General features: G+C 39.5%; 1 protein-coding gene across 2 annotated transcripts; it reads left to right on the top strand.

The window, feature by feature from the left end:
• Positions 1–1,374: 1,374 nt before the first annotated feature.
• Positions 1,375–20,154, top strand: arvcfa (ARVCF delta catenin family member a). Of its 2 annotated transcripts, XM_060896500.1 has the most exons (17): positions 1,375–1,572; positions 7,367–7,525; positions 8,464–8,574; positions 9,327–10,236; positions 10,366–10,549; positions 10,710–10,827; positions 11,205–11,373; positions 11,690–11,707; positions 11,947–12,018; positions 13,727–13,854; positions 14,030–14,180; positions 14,510–14,702; positions 16,184–16,295; positions 16,432–16,519; positions 16,678–16,754; positions 16,934–17,037; positions 19,629–20,154. In XM_060896500.1, the coding sequence occupies exons 1-16, from the start codon at positions 1,552–1,554 to the stop codon at positions 17,024–17,026; spliced, it is 2,604 nt and encodes an 867-aa protein (XP_060752483.1). In that variant the 5' UTR covers positions 1,375–1,551; the 3' UTR covers positions 17,027–17,037; positions 19,629–20,154. The 2 variants fall into 2 exon arrangements, with proteins under 2 accessions (XP_060752483.1, XP_060752484.1); XM_060896501.1 differs by lacking the exon at positions 11,690–11,707.
• The last annotated feature ends 249 nt before the right edge of the window (positions 20,155–20,403 follow it).

Raw genomic sequence — 20,403 nt, 5'->3', positions numbered from 1 at the left:
CATAAACTGCAAGATTTTGCTGAAGTCTGTAACTTCCTTTGACTGATTATTGACATACATTTTGTCCTACAAAAGTGGGGTTGTTATCCCTGTGATGCTCTGTGACACTGTACAAAGAGAGTGTTGTCTCTGGTATATTTATTTAGACAGTAATTCAATCGAAGAACCTCCACACATCCTAAAAAGCCCAATATATTCACTAGAGCACAACATTTTGGCATCTAAGCTGAACAGAGTAATACATTTTTGGACCTTATAACCAAGGGTTGTCTATGACTTTAATTAGTGGACAGTATTTCTCTGGGATGGACTGAGGAGGGTTAGCTGGAGTGTGACTGTGGATTTGACTTGGCTTACTTTCATCTGTCCTTCACTCATGTGTGTTTGGTAAGGCTAAGCTTGAGCTGAGCTATCTCTGTCTCGCTCTCTCTTTCTCTCTCTCTCTCACACTCAGTCTCTTTCTCTCTCACTCTTTCTCACTCTGTCTCTTTCTGTCTCTCTCTCCCTTTCTCTCTCTTTCTCACCCTCAGTCTCTCTTTCTCACTCTCTGTCTCTCTCTTTCTATCTCTCTCTCTTTCTCACTCTCAGTCTCTTTCTCTCTCCCTCTCTCTCTCAGTCTCTCTCTTTTTCACTCTCTCTCTCTCTTCCTCACTCTCTGTCTCTCTGTCTCTCTCTCTCTCTCTCTCTCTCTCTCTCTCTCTCTCACACACACACACACACGCACACAAACACCTTCTCCTTCTCTCATTACTTCACGTCTTCAGAGAAAGAGAGTTTAATCCACATGCACGTTTCTAGCATAGAAACGCTTCTTTCTCATTAGCTCTGTTGGATGCTGCTTTCTTTTTACACTAATGACTACACTTACATTTACGACTCACTTAGCTGATTCGACTCTTTTGAACAAAACCCGTTCAAATGAATCGAGCTAAGGGAATTTTGTTTGGTTTCAGAGCCAGTTTCCTTCGTACCTTCCAATCATGCAACTCATGGGTTCATTGACAATAGCTTTTATTAAATTACAGACCTCTTACAGATCCCTGGGTACAAAAGGAAACATAATGATTTTACAGTGTTGTCTTTATCCTAGTTAATATTGAGAGGGTTGTGAATGGAGGACAGATTGATGTGGTCTTGTGCCCACACCCCTGTCACCTGATCCTACAGGCTCATATATGCATTTTTTTGTATTTTTCGTATTTCTGTATATATTTTTTTTCATCTATGTTTTTTTTTTTTTTTTTTTTGACGATCAGGGCTATAAACGCTTCGTCTAATTACGAGCAAGCAGAATAGCCACAACTTTGAATTCGCTCAAAAGAGTCGTTCAAAAAGAACCGATTCGTTGCTGAGGACTCTAATGTGTGAGCGCATCGGAGCGCGTGTGGACGCACGCACGAGCCGCACATAGGATGGCTGCGCTCTCCTGCGCCGTTAGCGCTTAAAAACTCTGTCCTGAAGAGCGGAACGGATTAAAGAGGTGACAGAAACACAGACAAGGAGGAAAGACAAACGTTAGCTCGCTACAGCCGACGCCACTCGCCTCTCATTATGCCGGCGGAGGTGAAAGAGGTGAGTTTTTTTCCTGTTTAACGGTTTTCCTTCGACCTTTTTCCCGCATCGCATGTGCCGCTTTCCCCGCTTTTAAAAAACGAGCCAGCGCGCGCGCGCATCACCGATCTCTGGATTTTTCTATGACGCGCGCACACACACACACACACACGCATACACACATGCACGCACGCACACACACACACACACACACACAACACGCAACGATTTGCAAGATGTTCTAGTTGGTTATGGATCTTGTAACGAGTTGTAAAAACACCCTTTTGCATGAGAACGGGACCTTCTGTGGGGAAACGCACATGCGCGCGCCAGCTTTCCACAAGCCGATGTAAATATGCGGGTTTAGCGCGTGATTAACTATCCTCAGGCTGCAGGGCGTGTGTGTGTGTGTGTGTGTGTGCAGGAGATGCTTTTAGCTTTATGCTGAGGCGGTGCTCTGCTCAGCTCTGGGGGGGCGGGGGGGGGGGGGTCTGTTGGGATGATGGATCCTGCTAAGACTAGAAAGCAATACTGCAGAGGCATAGGTGTGTGTGTGTGTGTGTGTGTGTGTGTGTGTGTGTGTGTGTGTGTGTGTTTTCCAGATGAACTGACAACATGCAGAAAAACTTCTCAGCTTCTCAGTGCTTACAGGGAGAAGATAAGCAAAATTAAAAACGAAGAATATTCACATGGATGTACTGTGGAGGACAAAAAACGTGGTGCTTCTTTATCATGCATCAGCTAAGGTCCACAGCTGCCCTGGCTGAGGCTTGGGTTGATGCAAACAGTGTATGTCAGTTTATCTCGGCTTGGTCATCAGTGAACGGTTCATCTTTCAGACTCGGGTTTGTGACAAGACGTTATGGCCGGCATGCCTCCGATGTGCCCTTGAGCGGGTCATGCTCTTTAGGAACGCTAAACTGTGTTGTCCCTCGGTGTGTGCAGTTAAACTGATAAGTGTGTTTGACGGGGTGATTGAACACCGTGGCCAGTTGAGAGAGAGAAAAGGATGAGGGGATGATAGAGTTAGTGCTGCATTTACTCAAGATGATTGCAGGAGCACTATTACAGGGTGTCACAAGATTGCAGGGGGGGTGACAAGTGGCGCCGTAATCGTGTCACATTTTGGAGTGTTACAAAGCTTATGCAAAGGAGGATTGGGAATTAATTCTGCAAAGGGGGACTGCAGGATCACATGAATCCCATGGCCCATGGGCATGAAAGTATGGAGGGCTCTAATGCAAATCCCATGTGACAAGCTCCTATACTTTGCCATCCTTTTTTCAGACTTTCTATTTCAGACAGTGAAAGTGCATTGAAAGCATGGATGTTCCAAGTTGACATAGTTTGAGATCAGTGATGAGAATTTCGGAACGGCTTGAAACTGAAGGAATACTAAAAACCTAGAAACTTAGGTTTTCTCACTGCATTTATAACATATGTGAGATATCAGTTCAAATAACTCTGATACATAAATACCGATAACTCAAATCATGCTTACAATAGAAGTATTCTTGGATATTTATAATGTGAGAACATACAATTTTAAATCTACGGCCATCGCACCTTATTAATATTACTTAAATTTTAATTCTTTCCCTGAAGGCTGTTTTATGTGTTGACATTAGTCATGCATAACTGTAGATCCTTTTCTCCAAAAGTACAAAATAAAAAGATTTGGTTTTTGACTCTGTTTTTGTTTGTTTTTTTTTTTCTTCTTTTCTTTCTTTATTTTATTTTATTTATTTTTTGTTTTTTTACAAACCCTCCACTAAAGTACTCATAAAAGTGTTGTTGTGAAATACTTGTTTTGCAAAAGCTGAAGTCAACAAATGCCCTTACACTTTGATAAGTGAGTGCTGTGTACAAATGCACATAGAAATTGGCTTGAAACACATAATCCTGTTTAAATTATTTTAGCATAGTACTTTTAACAAGAGACATTGACACAAAGCAGCTTTACAGAAATCCAGATGTGGATTTAGATACATTTGGAGAGGTGATAGTGTCAAGGAAAAACCCCCTGAGACTAAATTAGTAAGAAAGCTTGAATTTTGAAAGAGAACCCATCGCCTTCTTGGTGACACTGGATAGGTGAATTATAATTCGTTACTCTTCTACAGCTGTGTACTGTAAAGTTAAGCGGTTAAGATGTCTTGAATCCTGGATGAGCACAGGAGACTTTATTACAGTAACAGCAACCCTTAAGTATCCAGATATGATGCAAAGTCACATATCCACACTGGGCGTTGTGATATAACCTTCAAGCAAAAGTATATCATCAGGCAGGTTGAGCAAGAGGAAGCACACTTTTATAGAAGAGTTCAAGGATCATGGCGGTGGCATCAGAAGAGTACAGGTGCATGTACATTTCTTTCTTGACCTTGTGTTGCGGTGTGCAAAGGTCTTTTCTTCTTTCTTGGAATGATTATTTGCATCATTGTTGTCACACCAGTCTGTGGATCTTCAAGTTGCATTGCTTAGCATAATATGATGGTAATGGTTTAGTTCAAAGAGAAAGAGGATCTCATTGGCATGCTCAGTGTGCTGTTGAAGGGCCGATGCTTGTTTCCAGAGCAATCAGTCGTTTGTTGCCACACTGTCATGCTCATAGTCCAGCCGTCCTTTTTATAAATGCATGGCTGCCTCCCTTAAATGTCTCATCATGCACTGTAATTTAAAAGAGATTGCTTTAAGATTTGAAGACAAAGCAACTGTACTAGAAGCTACAAACAGCTCGACAGTGCGGTAATTACTTTAATCGTTGTGAGAAATATGACCGCAGCCAAGGAACTGGGATGGAAATCGATGAGATATGATAGAACCTGCTACTCTTATTGATACTGCTGATCAGTTTGGTAGTGTAGAGCTTCTCAAGTGTTTTTTTTTTCCCTTTATCTGCAAGAAAACAAGACAACTAACTAATAATTTATGCAAGAAATAATTGACAAGCTATGAATCATGTAGAATAATAATACCCACTCAGGGTGGTACTGCATTATTTTCCAAATAATTTAACAGACCAGAGTCAATTATTCTGTTTATGTTACCACACCTCAAGGCATTGTTTAGATGTTTTACTTTAAGACATTTGTTAGAATCGTGTCATTGATGTGCAATTACTAGTATGAGAGAGAGAGAGAGAGAGAGAGAGAGAGAGAAGGAAAGAGAGAGAGAAAGAGAGAGGGACAGAGAGAAAGAGAGCGTGAGCGTGAAAGAGAGAGAGAATGAGAGAGAGAGAAAGAGAGTGAGTAAGAGAGAGAGAGAAAGAGAGTGAGTAAGAGAGAGGGAAAGAGAGAGAAAGAGAGCGAGAGAGAGGATGTGTGATGCAGTAATGATACAGAAATTCCTGTGTACAAATCTCAATATTTATTCATTATTCATCTGTAGTAATAAACTGTTAACCCTCATCAGTATTTATTTATTTATTTATTTATTTATTTCAGTAATAAATCAGTTAAAACACTGTGAACAAATAGGTCTTTATTTATTTATTTGTTTGTTTGTTTGTTACAGTAATAAATCAGTTAAAACACTGTGAACAAATAGGCCTATCAATATTTATTTATTTATGTTGTGTGCTGTGGTGGACAGTAATTGTAATGCGGTTAAAAGCTGGCTGGAACTACATTAACTGAAAAATAACTGCATCTGTCAACCAATCAGATTCAAGCATTTAACATTCCTGAGGTATTATTTACATTTACGGCAGACACCCTTATCCAGAACAACTTACATTTATCTCATTTATACAGCTGAGTAATTAAGTGTTAACAATTACCAGTGGCAACTTGGTGGCCCAGGGATTTGAACTTACGATCTTCTACGATCTTCTACGATCTTACGATTGAACTTAGACCTTCCAATCAATGGTCTAACAACCTAACCACTGATGTACCATATCCCCTCTGTATGTGATAGAGTATCTAGTACTGAATGAAGCACCATGTACTCATCTGGACACTTCCCATTTCTATCCATTAAAAGACATTACTATTATATCTAATAAAACAAGTGTTTGTAAAGAAAGAGAATATTCATCTTGTGTTTTTAACGAGATTTCAGTCATTTCCAGCTTAGCGAGAAGAGTTTCTTTGGTCGTTGAAAACAACATAAAATGTATGTACGTTTCTTCCCAAGATTTTTTACTGACTGTTTTGCATCCTCGTTGAATGTCTGACGGATATTAAATGCCCATCCATCTTACACCCTATTCCTATCTCACATCCCATTCAACCTCTGATTATTTCTAATAAATCAAAATCCATTACATTTTCTGACATGATGCTTTTATTGCATGAGGAACAGCTCGTGACTCGAGCCTAGGTTTTAATCAGCTCTAGAGGTTTGTATGATGATTTTTTTCTGCTATTTAACAGATTATCAAAAGAGTTTCCAGGGTCATTTAGTTAGATAGAAATTACATTCAAATTGACCTCCATTGGTTTCATTTGACGTTTTTCATTCTGATAATACCTATCTACAGTAACTGAGTTTAATGTTTATTACTATAACGCTATATAAAGCACCTATAGTACGACTGTGTGAACTACACTGGACTGTACAATACCTCATCAAACTGCTGCTATTACATAAGTATTTATATAAATATTCCAGATGTTTCAAATACGTCAGTCGCTAATGAATTATCCTCACTTCCCCACACTGTACAGTTCTTCCCAACCCATTGAAATGACTTTAGTTTTCCTCAATAAAGACTTAGTAATGTCAGTATTATCCTAGCAAACTCGATACCAGTGTTTCTGGTAGTCAAAGCACATCCACGTGATGTTCTGCAACATTGGCAGTATTACATTAGCAGCAAGGGTTTTATTGCATGTGTGGCAAGAACATTGTCTTCATGAACTTGAATAAAATCTAACCATACTTTCAACTGCTTTGTTCTTTCCACCATTAGTGAGTGTGTAGGCGAGAATCTCTCAGGTTGTTCTGTGAGAGTGTATGTGTGTCGAACGCTTCAAGCGCACGGTAAACAGAGAGAGAGAGAGAGAGAGAGAGAGAGAGAGAGAGAACATTATGTTTGGATTTTCATAAATTCCAATATCTCTGGTGCAGACAGAGACATATTATGTCACAGCATATTGATTTTATGGTTTTTTTTTTAATGATAAACATCTATACCTGGGAAGAAGAGATATTTTTATCTCTGTAATAGTTAATCTAAGGATCCTCCACATTTTGTAGTAATTAAAAAAAAAGTAAATATGCTTAGGCAGGTCATTGGAGACACCGAATTAAGCACCTTTATCTAAGACTGTACTTATAAACTAGGTCGTTTCTATATTGACCATTTTCCTGTGCAATTTGTGGACTTTCTCCCCGACACACACACACACACACACACACACAAAATATATTTAAAGATTGTTGTGTCTAGAAAGTTCTGACTGAAAGAATCTCATGCATTATTCACTAGTCCTAAATGTACTGAGAGGAAGCTGTGCTTATTTTTTAATTTATTTATTTATTACATTTTATTTATCTTTTTTTTTTTGAAGAATGTTTGTGAGTTATCATGCAGTGAGATGAGAGTCATTTCACAAACTTGCCTTAGGTCCTTTTTAAGAATTTATCATGATATATTCCGAGACACTTTAATGATCTCAGACATCTTTTTTGCTTACATCCACGTAAAGAGTTAGATAAAGCTTGGAAATATTCCTTTTAAAGAAACCTCGGCTTTTAGACCTGCTAAGGTCAGCGTTTTACTCAGGTTAGCTTCTGTTCCTCTGGCCAGCATCTGTTATTACTAAAGCACCTTTTAACTTTTTCTACTTTTGTCTTTGGACCAAAGGAGCAGAGCCCGGAAGATCATGTAGCTTTGCCTTCAGTGAAGCAGACCAAAGAGCTGACTGAAGAGGTGCCTTCTGCAGAAGACATCCCGGACACACCATCCTCTGACCTGAGCACAGTCACGTCCACCAACATAAGCTCACAGAACACGGAGACTAACGTAGGTCCCGTGGCTGAGCAGTGAGTTAATGGAAGAGTTGCTATGATGGAGATTAGGGATAGCTTTATGCACGTTGCCATGTGGTGCTGTTCCATTAGCTTAATCACTTTCTGCTGGGTGAAAAGTAGTACGTGATATGTCAGAATATGATTTATGTCTTGTTTAGTTTAGTTAGTATCTATCTATCTATCTATCTAGCTAGCTAGCTAGCTAGCTAGCTAAGTATCTGTCTAGCCAGTTAGCTAGCTAGCTATCTGAGGCGGTGCTGTTATATACACTTATCGGCCGCTGTACTAGAAATACATTTACTCATTAACTTTACTGTTCATTCATGAAATAATCTAATCAGACAATTCTGTAACAGCTGTACAATACATACAATCTTAAAGATACAGGTCAAGAGCTGGTTCGTGTCTTTTAGAAACTGACAGAATACAAAATGAGCAAACTGACACTGATCACAGACTCAACAAGTATCAAGGCTTGATGTGGTGTGCATTCTGTAATGCTGTTCCACTCACCATGGCCATAAAGAGTGCTTATTTGGAGTTATTTTAGCCAACCTGTCCGCTGGAACCAGTCTGGCCATTCTCCCTTGACCTCTCTGAGATCGCATTTTTCCACCATTTCCATCGTTCATGTGAGCATTTAAATCTAAAGCTTGCGACCCAATTTTGCATTGATTGTACTGCTGCTGCACAATTGAATGAGCATTTATAAATCTGTTCTTATTAAAGTAGATGATGATTGTATATCATTCTGAGTTTCATATAGTTTTGTTTCTATAATTCATAAACACATAGAATTCATTGAATATCTATAAAATACCAATCATTAATTGATATATCATATTGTTGATTAAGAACTTGTCATGTTAATGAAGAGCAGTGATTAATTCAGCAATGCTGTGATTGTATTGGGATGGTGTGGTGCTGCAGAATGATGAGAGTTCAGGGATTGGGACAGAGAAGTCCTCCAGCCCTGACACTGAGTTGAACCCTCTCAGTGCCTCCAGCTCTCATGAGGAAGTAGTGCCAAAACAGCTGGAGGTAAGGATGCCAATCTAAATAACCTAGATTTATAAATAACTAGTAATAACTAAATAACTAAATAACTAAACTAAATAACTAAATAAACTAAACTAAATAACTAAATAACACAGATTTACATTTATTAAAAACTCTTAACTTCTCAAATTCATGCTGTGATGATTTAAGCTTCGGTCAGTTCGACAGTCTTCAACTGTCACTTTTATTCTAACAAAATTTGTATTGATTCTAGGTCATATTTAGTTCATAGTATGTGCTTGTATGTGCAGTCCTGTATGTGTGTGTTTTGTGGATATTGTGGTACATTTATATGTCCTAAGATTTAAACATAACACAACAGATTTGAGCAAATTGCTCACCATATATATAGGATCCACTTCATAGAATCAAACCATCCTGCTGCTGGCAAGTTACCAAGCACAATAGGAGCTCCTCTGAATCTCATTTCAAAGTTCACATTAAACTAATTTTCAGCTGAGTGAAAAATTGTTTCTGTGTAAGTTGTGCATGTCAAGTACTGAGCTAAATATAAATTCAGCTCTTGTTGCCAGCACAGCAGAAAATCGTTACAGAATTAACAGGATAATAGATAGAATCCCTTGTCTTTCATTTAGGACACTTCCATTCATTTATTATAAAAATGTAATGGATAGATTTAAGAGTAATTGAAAGGGTTGATAAATCAATGGGTATGCATTAAAAATCAAAGATTGAGAGAATAATTTATTCACTGTATTTTTCTTCCTTCTCAGGAAAATATAACTGTTGCAGCAGAGGCATTTCCGACCATTCTTGCTTCCAATGCCTCAGTGGAGAAAGAAGATGAATGTATTTCATCTCAGGCTGCTACAATAACCCCCAATTCTGACACCAACACACCGTCTGACACTCCTGCTGAAAGCATAGACCAGCCTGTCAGGCATAGCACTCTTCAAAGTCCTCGGGTCGACCTGAACAATCATGCCACCATTCCACTTGGTTTCCCATTCCCCCCTTCTTACACAAACCTGCCAACCAGGAACTACTTGGAGAACTGCTATACCCTCCCACTCCACAGAGACAGCTTTGGTCGAATTGGAGGTCCACTGTGCAATGGTGCTGCCAAAGGAGATCAGGATGGCACTGACCTGAGGTCAGGAATCCCTGCAATCAGTCATCCAATAATGGGAGGAACGCTCCCCTTGAGACCTACTTTGGATCTTGCAGTTGATGATCACCTTGGTCCATTAACGCATCCCTTCCTACAGGATCTGTACAGGATGCAGACGCTGATTCCTCATAAACGTGCCAGCATGGTCAGCCTGGACACCATTCGCAAAGACCCTCGGTGGAGGGACCCTAATTTGCGGGAGGTCATTGCCATGCTTAGCCACCCTATGGACCCTGTCAAGTCTAATGCCGCCGCTTATCTGCAGCATCTCTGTTATGAAAATGACAAGGTGAAGCAGGATGTGAGGCAACTCCATGGTATCCCTATATTGGTGGGATTGCTGGACCACCCCAAGCCAGAGGTCTACCGCAAGGCCTGTGGAGCCTTGAGGAATATTTCTTTCGGCAGGGATCACTTCAACAAAGTTGCCATCAAGAACAGTGATGGAATTCCCACATTACTGAGGCTGCTGAGGAAAACCAATGACTTGGAAGTCCGAGAGTTAGTTACAGGTTTGTTGTATTTGGCATAAACCCATCATTCAGCTGCTGATAGTGCTGTAGACATCAAGGTGTACATAAAAAGAGCATGTTTGTTCAGTTCATCACTCAAAAGTGAAAACCATAAATCTACTCTCCCAGGAACACTGTGGAATCTCTCATCTCACGAACCCCTGAAGATGGTCATCATTAACAATGGGCTTCAGACACTAACTGATGAGATCATCATTCCACATTCTGGGTTAAGAGGAGATCCCAATGATCCATCCAGACCAGGAGCTCCAGAATGGACCACAGTTTTCAAGAACACATCTGGATGTTTAAGGTAGTTTTTGTGGTTTTAATATATTATGAAGGTTTTTTTTATTGTTTGCTGTGCCAGTCCTCGAATACCTGGATGTGTTCATTGTGCTGTAGTTTTGAGATCTTCTCTTATTAATGGTTCTGTGTTGCTATTTAGTTTACAAGAGCACTTTCCCCTACAGAAATGTGAGCTCAGATGGGGCTGAGGCTCGTCAGCAGATGCGTGACTGTGAGGGACTTGTGGATGCTCTGCTTCATGCCCTTTACTCTGCTGTGGCTAGGAGGGATATGAATAACAAGGTAAAATCACAAGAACAGTGCAAGATGCCCAATAAAAGATTAGGAATAGATTAAAAAAAAGATGATCCACAAAGACATGATGAAAATCTATACTGAAATCTATCCACCTGGACCTGGATATTGTGTCTGTAATATTACTTTCTTATCGCCTTGCAATATAAAGTCTGTACTCCCATGAGGAAACTTTCTACTATACAAAATGAGATCAAAAGGCTGGTCTATCTATCTATCTATCTATCTATCTATCTATCTATCTATCTATCTATCTATCTATCTATCTATCTATCTATCTGTCTATCTGTCTGTCTGTCTGTCTATCAAATATTATTTTTTTTCAACCTGCTTACTTGGTTCAGTCTCTTTTCTGCTTTTCGCAGTCTGTCGAGAACTGCGTCTGCATTCTACGTAATCTATCCTACCATGTGCACAAAGAGGTACCAGGGGCAGAGAAATTTTACAGCACCCCAAGTATTCAGACCACCAAGCCAAGGAGCTACCAGAAGAAAAAGGACATGCCCGATTGTTTTGGTGGACGTAGTACTAAAGGTTAGGTATTAAATGGAAACGTCTAAACGTCTTTGAATATTAGTTCCAACAATCCCCTTATGCATTCCTCAAGGAGAGCAAATGATCCACATAAGGTCACAGAATGTTTCCTTCTACTGTATACTGGAATATGACTAGAATAACAATAAAGCTCTCAAGTGTTTTGTAATGATATATTGAAACAGGATCTGTTCAACAATCCTATTTGTTGTAATGTCACACTTCAACATATATTCTGCCATTGTGAACGTGTCTTTTTTTTTTTTTTTTTATGTGTTTGCTTTCACACTGTTGGTCCGACTGTCTCCATCTGCAGAGGAGTGGTTCAATCAGTGTGAGTGCGCTTCTGTTCCTGCCTTGCTTTGAGTGTTCAGTAGACAGTGCTGCAAAACCTTGATGCTTTATTTCCAGTCATGTCACATACTCTTGATTTTTTTTTTCAGCACTCCCACTCTAACACCCACATTGCCTCCCACACATATACTCAAGCTTTGGACAATGTGAAATGCTTGATGCTTGAGATTTTTTGAAACACACCACCTTTGCAACGCTTATAGTGGTTTGCCATTTCAGGCCGGAAACACGGGCCGAGCGACAAATCAAACAGCACTTTGGATATGCCCAAGCGCACACTCCCGACAAAAGGTGCACATTTACCTTAGATTCATCCTTCAAATAATATCATATTCAACATTCAATATTCATATCCATATTCCATGTGGATCCTCTCATCTTGTGGACCATAAAATGTTTCAAGAGCAAAACTTTTTTTTTTTTTTTTTTTTTTTTAAGAGAAGGCATCGTTTTTTTAACATAATGCATGACTGCCAACAGACAGACCCGAAGGTTAAGCAGTGTGTTAAATTCAGGGCTTAATTTGTGGAGATGTAGGCAGCATATGTAGTGTGCTAGCCTGCATTCAGCCTGAAGTCAAATGTGTGTTAAGTTGGCAGATGGAGAAAGTGTGGGAGCAGCTTTGCTGAGGAGAGCAGGCGGGTCACAGGAAGACGACAAAGCTTCTGAGGGAGGCCTTGAGGGAGGTGAACCAGTGAAACGCAGATAAGCTGAGGAGAGGGTTCCGCACCAAATGGAGATGGAGACCAAGTCAAGACAGCGTTCGTTGTGTGTAGGAGGGTAATTAAGTGTTTTTTAGCTGCTGTGTCAAGTATGCAGAGAAAGGTATTTTTAAGGCGAGAGAAATAGCATTGCAGTGATGCAGCGATACACTTGTGTTACGCTTGTGTTTTGTGTCAACACGTCAAGCTGGATTTTGCATTTGCATGAAAACGGAAAAGATTGGTGAGATCGCTTTTTATATAGATGGAGAAAGGATCGCTTTATATTTAAGGAGTTGCATAGTATAATTTTATGTAACTGGGTCACTGAGTGTAAGAGTGACTGTATCACTGGTGCACTTGAATATCTAAACATACTGTTATCTAAATCCTTTCTGATACTATCCCAGAGAAAATGGTATCAGGCAATCTCTCAAGGTCTGTTATCGAATTCGGTGAAGTGTTATCTGTGTACTTTTATTTGCCACCCTGTCACCACACAGACGCTCCTTTATCCTAGTTTTCTTGGTAGCTATTAAGGTTTGTCTGCGTCAGATTTGTCATCCATTCAAGATAACGTCAAAGTGGTTCTTGAATAAAATAAATAATATGTTGGTTGCACAGAGGAACTTGACAGCATGAATAAGGTAAAGCATAACTTATATATTTATTGATTAATTGGGACCAGCGGGTGGGTTGAATGGATGTTGACAAAGGTAAATAGCATTTTCTTTTCTTTACCAATGGAGACTATGGTCCCTTGAGTCACTCTTACATGTCCTTTGAAAAGCTCCAGAGGAGATAAGTAGATTTGGTTCAGAGGATCAGAAACTAGGCTCATTGCTGTGCTGGTTGAATCGTTAAAGACCCTTGAGGGATTGTAAAAAAAAGGAGTTCTTAAGAGTTTCAGCTCTGTATTCATCTGTAGTTGTGGGAACATGCCTTGGGTTGTCTCTTGCCACTCTGCCTTTTGGATTTTGCTTATTTTGTCTGGGGCATCATACGTTTGATAGAAGGTTCTGTAGAGCAGGAAGACTTTATACAAGGGCAGCAAAGATGGAGCTCACATAGCATATTAATGACATTATTTACATCATACATATTGCCATAAGGTCTTGAAATTCCATCTGATTTTCTCTGTGCTTTACCATCAGGTAAACTGTTGTATACTGTGTTTACTGCACATGCTCAGTGTCTCTCACATCCATCTCATTCAGAGGTTCACATGTTGGATTATGAATCATTCATGCCAACATTCTATGCTGTTTGATGTAGTGTCAGTGTGTATATCTGTGCAGGTCTGGAGCTGCTGTACCAGCCGGAGGTTGTGAGGCTGTATTTGTCACTCCTCAAGCTGAGCCACAACCAGAACACTCTGGAGGCAGCCGCAGGGGCCCTCCAAAACCTGTCTGCAGGACTCTGGGCTGTGAGTAGGACGCTTAAAAAAAACAGAACAAAATTATTTTTGGAGGAATTTTAACTCTTGGTTGAATGAGAACCTGTGTTAAAACAAAATTAAATTATCTTCTAAGACCCACGGATGTAAATGAGACTTTTGCATGTTTTAATAACTCATTATTCTGTCTCTCTTGTTTTTTCAGTGGTCTAATTACATCTGGGCGACTGTACGTAAAGAGAAAGGCCTGCCTATTCTGGTTGAGCTACTCCATTCAGATGCAGATAAAGTGGTGAGGGCCATTGCAATAGCCCTCCGTAACCTGGCCATTGACCATAAAAACAAAGATCTCATTGGTAAGTATGCAATCGGGTACCTTTTAATCTTCTCTCTGTAATTTACATCTACTATCTAGGTTCCCCATATGGCACAATAGCCTCACTGGTAAATACAAACTTACAGGAACGCTGCATAGAAAATGCAAGAGAGGCACATGATTGCCTACAATTGCTCTTGACAGTAAAAAGGGATAGTCTCATGCTTTTAAATCATCATCTGTTGTCGTTTTTAAAAAGCATTTTTGTATTCATTCAAACTGTTTGAATGCACAAATTTAAATCCACTGCTCTTGTACTGTATGGTGTGATTGATGCTTTTCAATGTTCTCGCTGTTTGATTTTGGTAGGGAGCTACGCCATGAGGGACCTGGTCAGCAATCTGCCCAGCGGCCAGCAACGACCTGCCAAAAACCTGGAAGAGGACACAGTGGTGGCAATCCTCAACACCATACACGAGATCATCACTGACAACTTGGAGAATGCTCGCTTCCTTATTCAGGGTCAGGGGATCCAAAAGCTGGTTGCCATAAACAAGACAAGGTATGTAGCTGATCTGCTACCTTGACAGACTTGGAAGGTCTTTGGGTTAGCAAAACGGTAGACATAAAGACATTAAAGGTGGGGTCTCCAATGTTTGAGAAATGCTTCAGAAAACTGCGTTGGGCCAAAAACTAAACAAAAATCAAAACAAACGTGGAGCCAATGAGCAGAAAGGGGCGGGTCTTGTCAATATGGGCGGAGAGAGTGTTCAGTGCGCATGTGTGACATTAGCAGAAAGCGGTTTTAACATTGACATGGAGGATAAAAACAAAGAAAGAAAGCGAAGAAAGGCTTACGATAAGGCAAGAAGTAGGACGTGTTAATATAGGATCAGCTTTCCAGTGCTGGAGAGAACTGAAGGAGCAGGAAGTTGGCCGCATATTCACAGATTGGAGTTTCCCGAGTCAATAACTCCTGAGCTAAACACTGTTACTACACAAATAACACATCTTTTCTATCGTAGTAATGTAGAGACGCAGCTACAGCCGCGTTTTGTGTAGTAACAGTGTTTAGCTCAGGAGTTATTGACTCAGGAAACTCCAATCTGTGAATATGTGACCGACTTTACTTAAGACGCCGAGACGCTTTTTTCCTTCTCGATAGGTGAGTAACGTTGGTTTTGCTTTGTTACACAGAACTAATATATGCCTTTGTCCTTTACATGATTATGCTTGTGTGTCATTTTTGCTTGTTTGTTTATCTGCAATCGTATTGTTCTTCACTTCAGCTATGCTAAAGACACGTTTCTTTCCATTAGTTGCCTGGGTTACGTATGTATGTGTGGGCGGAGCTAACAATACAGGGGTGGGACCCATTTGGGTTAGGGGCGTGTTTGTTTTGGGGATTGTATATGTCAACATTGGCTTTCAAACAACGGAGACCTCACCTTTAAAGGAGTCTCCAGTTTCAGAGCTTTACAGTCTCGAGGACAGAGGACTTTCTCTACAGAATGTCAAGCTGATACTTTTGACACAAATTAAATTTTATAGTTTACGTTTAAGAAAGATAAACGATGCTGGTGAAGAGCAGCCGTTTACAGCCGCTTTAGCATAATGGATAACAGGAACTAATTTGTATTGTGGTTGTTCCACCATGCTAAATGTGACAATATACCCGAATAAGCAATAAAACACTTCATAACATGCTCTTTTCTGAAAATAATTAACGTTCATTTGGTAGTAGGATGATGGATTATTTTCCTGTGAGTCCATGCCCTGCCATGTCTCCAAGGTGTCTATCTAATAGTATTCATAGAACAGCAATATTCACTGAGCCATTTTTAGGTACAATATTCAAATTTTAATGGGAAAAAAGCACATAAAATATTGTTATTTAATTTATTAAAAACTGTAAATGTTTTTTGTCATAGTACGGTGCCATCCTGCCGTGAATTATTTTCCTATAACAGAACGCCCCTGTCATGTTTTCTACAGTTCATTAGATTCTGCTCTTAATCTCGATTTGCATTTTCACTTCTACAGCCAGTCTGTGAGAGAAAACAAAGCAGCATTGCATGTTCTCCAGACTGTGTGGGCCTACAAAGACTTAAGGAACACACTGATCAAGGGAGGCTGGAATAAATCTCACTTTAAGGTATCACAAGTTGAATCATTTTACGTATTTATATTGAAGAAAAAAAAACTTCAGTACAAAAGCAATAGCTTGTCAAGTAATTCAATAAATTTGCAGTTAGCTTGGATTTCAAGGTTGGATGTGTTTATTTCTTCAGCCAACAGTGTCTGGAGTCCCAAAAAAGCAGAAGAATTCGAAGCTAGGCAACGATGACATCACACTGCCCTTAATGGAAAAAAACCAAGGTCAGCGCTATCCTTGGGCTTTGTCCTGATTGCTTTCAGAATGCACACTCATGATGCCCTACTTATAAGTAAAGTGTGTGTGCATGTGTGTATTAAATACATTTAGCATTTATATAAGCCTGTGCTTGCTTGCCTAGACATATATGCTTGTTCTGTAGATGGATACTGCTGCACTGATCAGAGTGACAGAGTTGGAGATGGACCATGCCATATGATAGAACGGGAAACCTTCCAGGTAATCGTGCAAGCGTTCTATGGTAATAAGATACTATAAGTGACCATATGTCACAAGGTAAAACAATAGAAATATTGTCATGTTCAATTCTTAGAATAAATATGAACATCTTGCAGGGCTTTATGTCTACAGGGAATCTGTAGCAGTTTTAGATTTGTGCTTCATTTTTGTTTTTGCAGGGGGTAAATGATAAGCGACATTTCATCAGGACTAGTAGGCCAGCTGTTGGCTTAGTGGAACGCACTCCTCAACCCTTGGACTCTTGGGTCTGATGCCCCATCTGGTGAGCTCAATTGCCAAATTTACAGATAAAATGGACCCTTCTGTGCGCTTTTCCATTAATTTTGTCACCAAAGATGGACCTAATCTTTTTGTTAAGTCTCTCCTTGGTGGCAAAACAAATACATGCCGTTCCCCACACACACCAAGCATTTCAATTAAATTCTTGACCAGTGTGTAAACACATATATTCAATGAGGCCTAAGAAATCACTTCTAGTTTCTTCTCTCAGCACATGAACGATGTTTGAAGGAATCTTTACCCAAACTAAGATTTCAATATTATTATGCATCTGAAGCAGGGGCGGTTCTAGGGTTTCATCTTTAGGGTGTTTTAGCCCTCAGTGAGAATTTAAAACAAGAAGAGTTTTATATTATATATTATATGACTACATAGTAAGCCAAAAGTTATGGGATTATTTAATGGCAAAAGTGGACAACAAAATTTTACGCATGATGTAATGATGCAAATCAGTTCATGTATGTGTGCATTCTCTACAAACAGTGTGTCCAATGAATACAGTCATTAATAAACAAATATTCACAAGACAAAGACCAAATCAATAAATGTTCTTTTTATTTAGTATCGAATGGATTGTTTGCATTGTTTGCGGCTTTCCGCCGATTAACGTTATACAGTCAGGTCCATAAATATTGGGACATCGACACAATTCTAACATTTTTGGCTCTATACACCACCACAATGGATTTGAAATGAAACGAACAAGTTGTGCTTTAACTGCAGACTGTCAGCTTTAATTTGAGGGCATTTACATCCAAATCAGGTGAACGGTGTAGGAATTACAGCAGTTTGCATATGTACCTCCCACTTGTTAAGGGACCAAAAGTAATGGGCCAATTGGCTTCTCAGCTGTTCCATGGCCAGGTGTGTGTTATTCCCTCATTATACCAATTACAATGAGCAGATAAAAGGTCCAGAGTTAATTTCAAGTGTGCAATTTGCATTTGGAATCTGTTGCTGTCAACTCTCCATGATGAGAAGAGCTGTCACTAACAGTGAAGCAAGCCATCATTAGGCTGAAAAAACAAAACAAACCCATCAGAGAGATAGCAAAAACATTAGGCATGCCCAAAACAACTGTTTGGAACATTCTTAAAAAGAAGGAATGCACCGGTGAGCTCAGCAACACCAAAAGACCCGGAAGACCACGGAAAACAACTGTGGTGGATGACCGACGAATTCTTTCCCTGGTGAAGAAAACACCCTTCACAACAGTTGGCCAGATCAAGAACATTCTCCAGGATGTAGGTGTATGTGTGTCAAAGTCAACAATCAAGAGAAGACTTCACCAGCGTGAATACAGAGGGTTCACCACAAGATGTAAACCATTGGTGAGCCTCAAAAACAGGAAGGCCAGATTAGAGTTTGCCAAACAGCATATAAAAAAGCCTCCACAGTTCTGGAACAACATCCTATGGACAGATGAGACCAAGATCAACTTGTACCAGAGTGATCGGAAGAGAAGAGTATGGAGAAGGAAAGGAATTGCTCATGATCCTAAGCATACCACCTCATCAGTGAAGCATGGTGGTGGTAGTTTCATGGCGTGGGCATGTATGGCTGCCAATGGAACTGGTTCTCTTGTATTTATTGATGATGTGACTGCTGACAAAAGCAGCAGAATGAATTCTGAAGTGTTTCGGGCAATATTATCTGCTCATATTCAGCCAAATGCTTCAGAACTCATTGGACGGCGCTTCACAGTGCAGATGGACAATGACCCAAAGTATACTGCAAAAGCAACCAAAGTGTTTTTTAAGGGAAAAAAGTGGAATGTTATGCAATGGCCAAGTCAATCACCTGACCTGAATCCGATTGAGCATGCATTTCACATGCTGAAGACAAAACTGAAGGGAAAATGCCCCAAGAACAAGCAGGAACTGAAGACAGTTGCAGTAGAGGCCTGGCAGAGCATCACCAGGGATGAAACCCAGCGTCTGGTGATGTCTATGCGTTCCAGACTTCAGGCTGTAATTGACTGTAAAGGATTTGCAACCAAGTATTAAAAAAAAGTGAAAGTTTGATTTATGATTATTATTCTGTCCCATTACTTTTGGTCCCTTAACAAGTGGGAGGCACATTTGCAAACTGTTGTAATTCCTACACCGTTCACCTGATTTGGATGTAAATGCCCTCAAATTAAAGCTGACAGTCTGCAGTTAAAGCACAACTTGTTCGTTTCATTTCAAATCCATTGTGGTGGTGTATAGAGCCAAAAATGTTAGAATTGTGTCGATGTCCCAATATTTATTGACCTGACTGTAGATAAATGCCTCCTTCTTCTCCGTTCAAATAAAGCAGACAGCTGAAGACACACTTTTGAAAGTCTACAATGCACGTGTGTAAAAGCAAAGTAAAAAAATCGCTCTTGGATCAAACTGATAAATAACTTTCTTTCCCATCGACGACACGTCCTGCATTTTAACGTAATTTTTATTTTTGATTTTTGAAAGTAAAAATTATACTTACAGTTTTAGGATGGCTGAGATCACAGACAGGGCGGCTGGAGCCACCCTAAAAAAGGTCTAGAACCGCCCCGATCTGAAGTAATATCTTTTTTCACTCTTTTTATAGACAGAAGTACAGCACTGGTGAGATATTGACATCACTGAATCTGCACTTGACCTGAAAATAAGTTGAAGTCATGGTTTGTGAAAGAGAAGAAAGTAAATCGAATGACAGATTTTATTCCAGCATCTTTAGAAAGCAGAAAATTGACTTTTCTTTTTCTTTTTTTTTTTTAACTAATTGTGCCTGTGGTATTTTTTTCTTTAAATGCAGTGTTTTGGTCTCCTGCTCAAATCTTCTGTTAGTAGCACCCATGACTCCATTATTCTCAAATAACATACAAATATTATACGATCCCAGTACTGGTTAATATTTGATTACAAACCATGTCCTTGTATTATTTAATTTTTGTCAACAAGACATATTGTATAATAAGACATAGTGCTAATATTCTTTAAATGTATGCAACATAGACCAGTATTCTTTCTTTTTTTTATGTACAGCAAAGAGATGCAACCAGCGTATATTATGGATATTAAATGTGACTAGCAGTCTATGAAACTCACAGACAAAAGTCATTGTGCCATATTAGTCAAACAAGTAATTCTTACTTGAATGAATTGCTTCTTCATTGTCAGTGTTTTAACTGCTTGACAATAAAAAGGCTTTTTATCATTTTCTCTTTTTGTCTTTTCTAACCAAAAGGATCACCAGAAAATTTGCTTCAGAGCAATAAAGAGATCATTTTGTCTTTAAGGGTCTATGGTCTACATATTCCCTAAGCCCTAATTCAGTATCTCATATTACCTCATGAGCCATAACCTACAGTATAAGGCCTTAA

This window comes from Tachysurus vachellii, chromosome 20, assembly GCF_030014155.1.
Source record: "Tachysurus vachellii isolate PV-2020 chromosome 20, HZAU_Pvac_v1, whole genome shotgun sequence".
NCBI lineage: Eukaryota > Metazoa > Chordata > Actinopteri > Siluriformes > Bagridae > Tachysurus > Tachysurus vachellii.
This window is presented reverse-complemented; position numbering and strand designations above follow the sequence as displayed.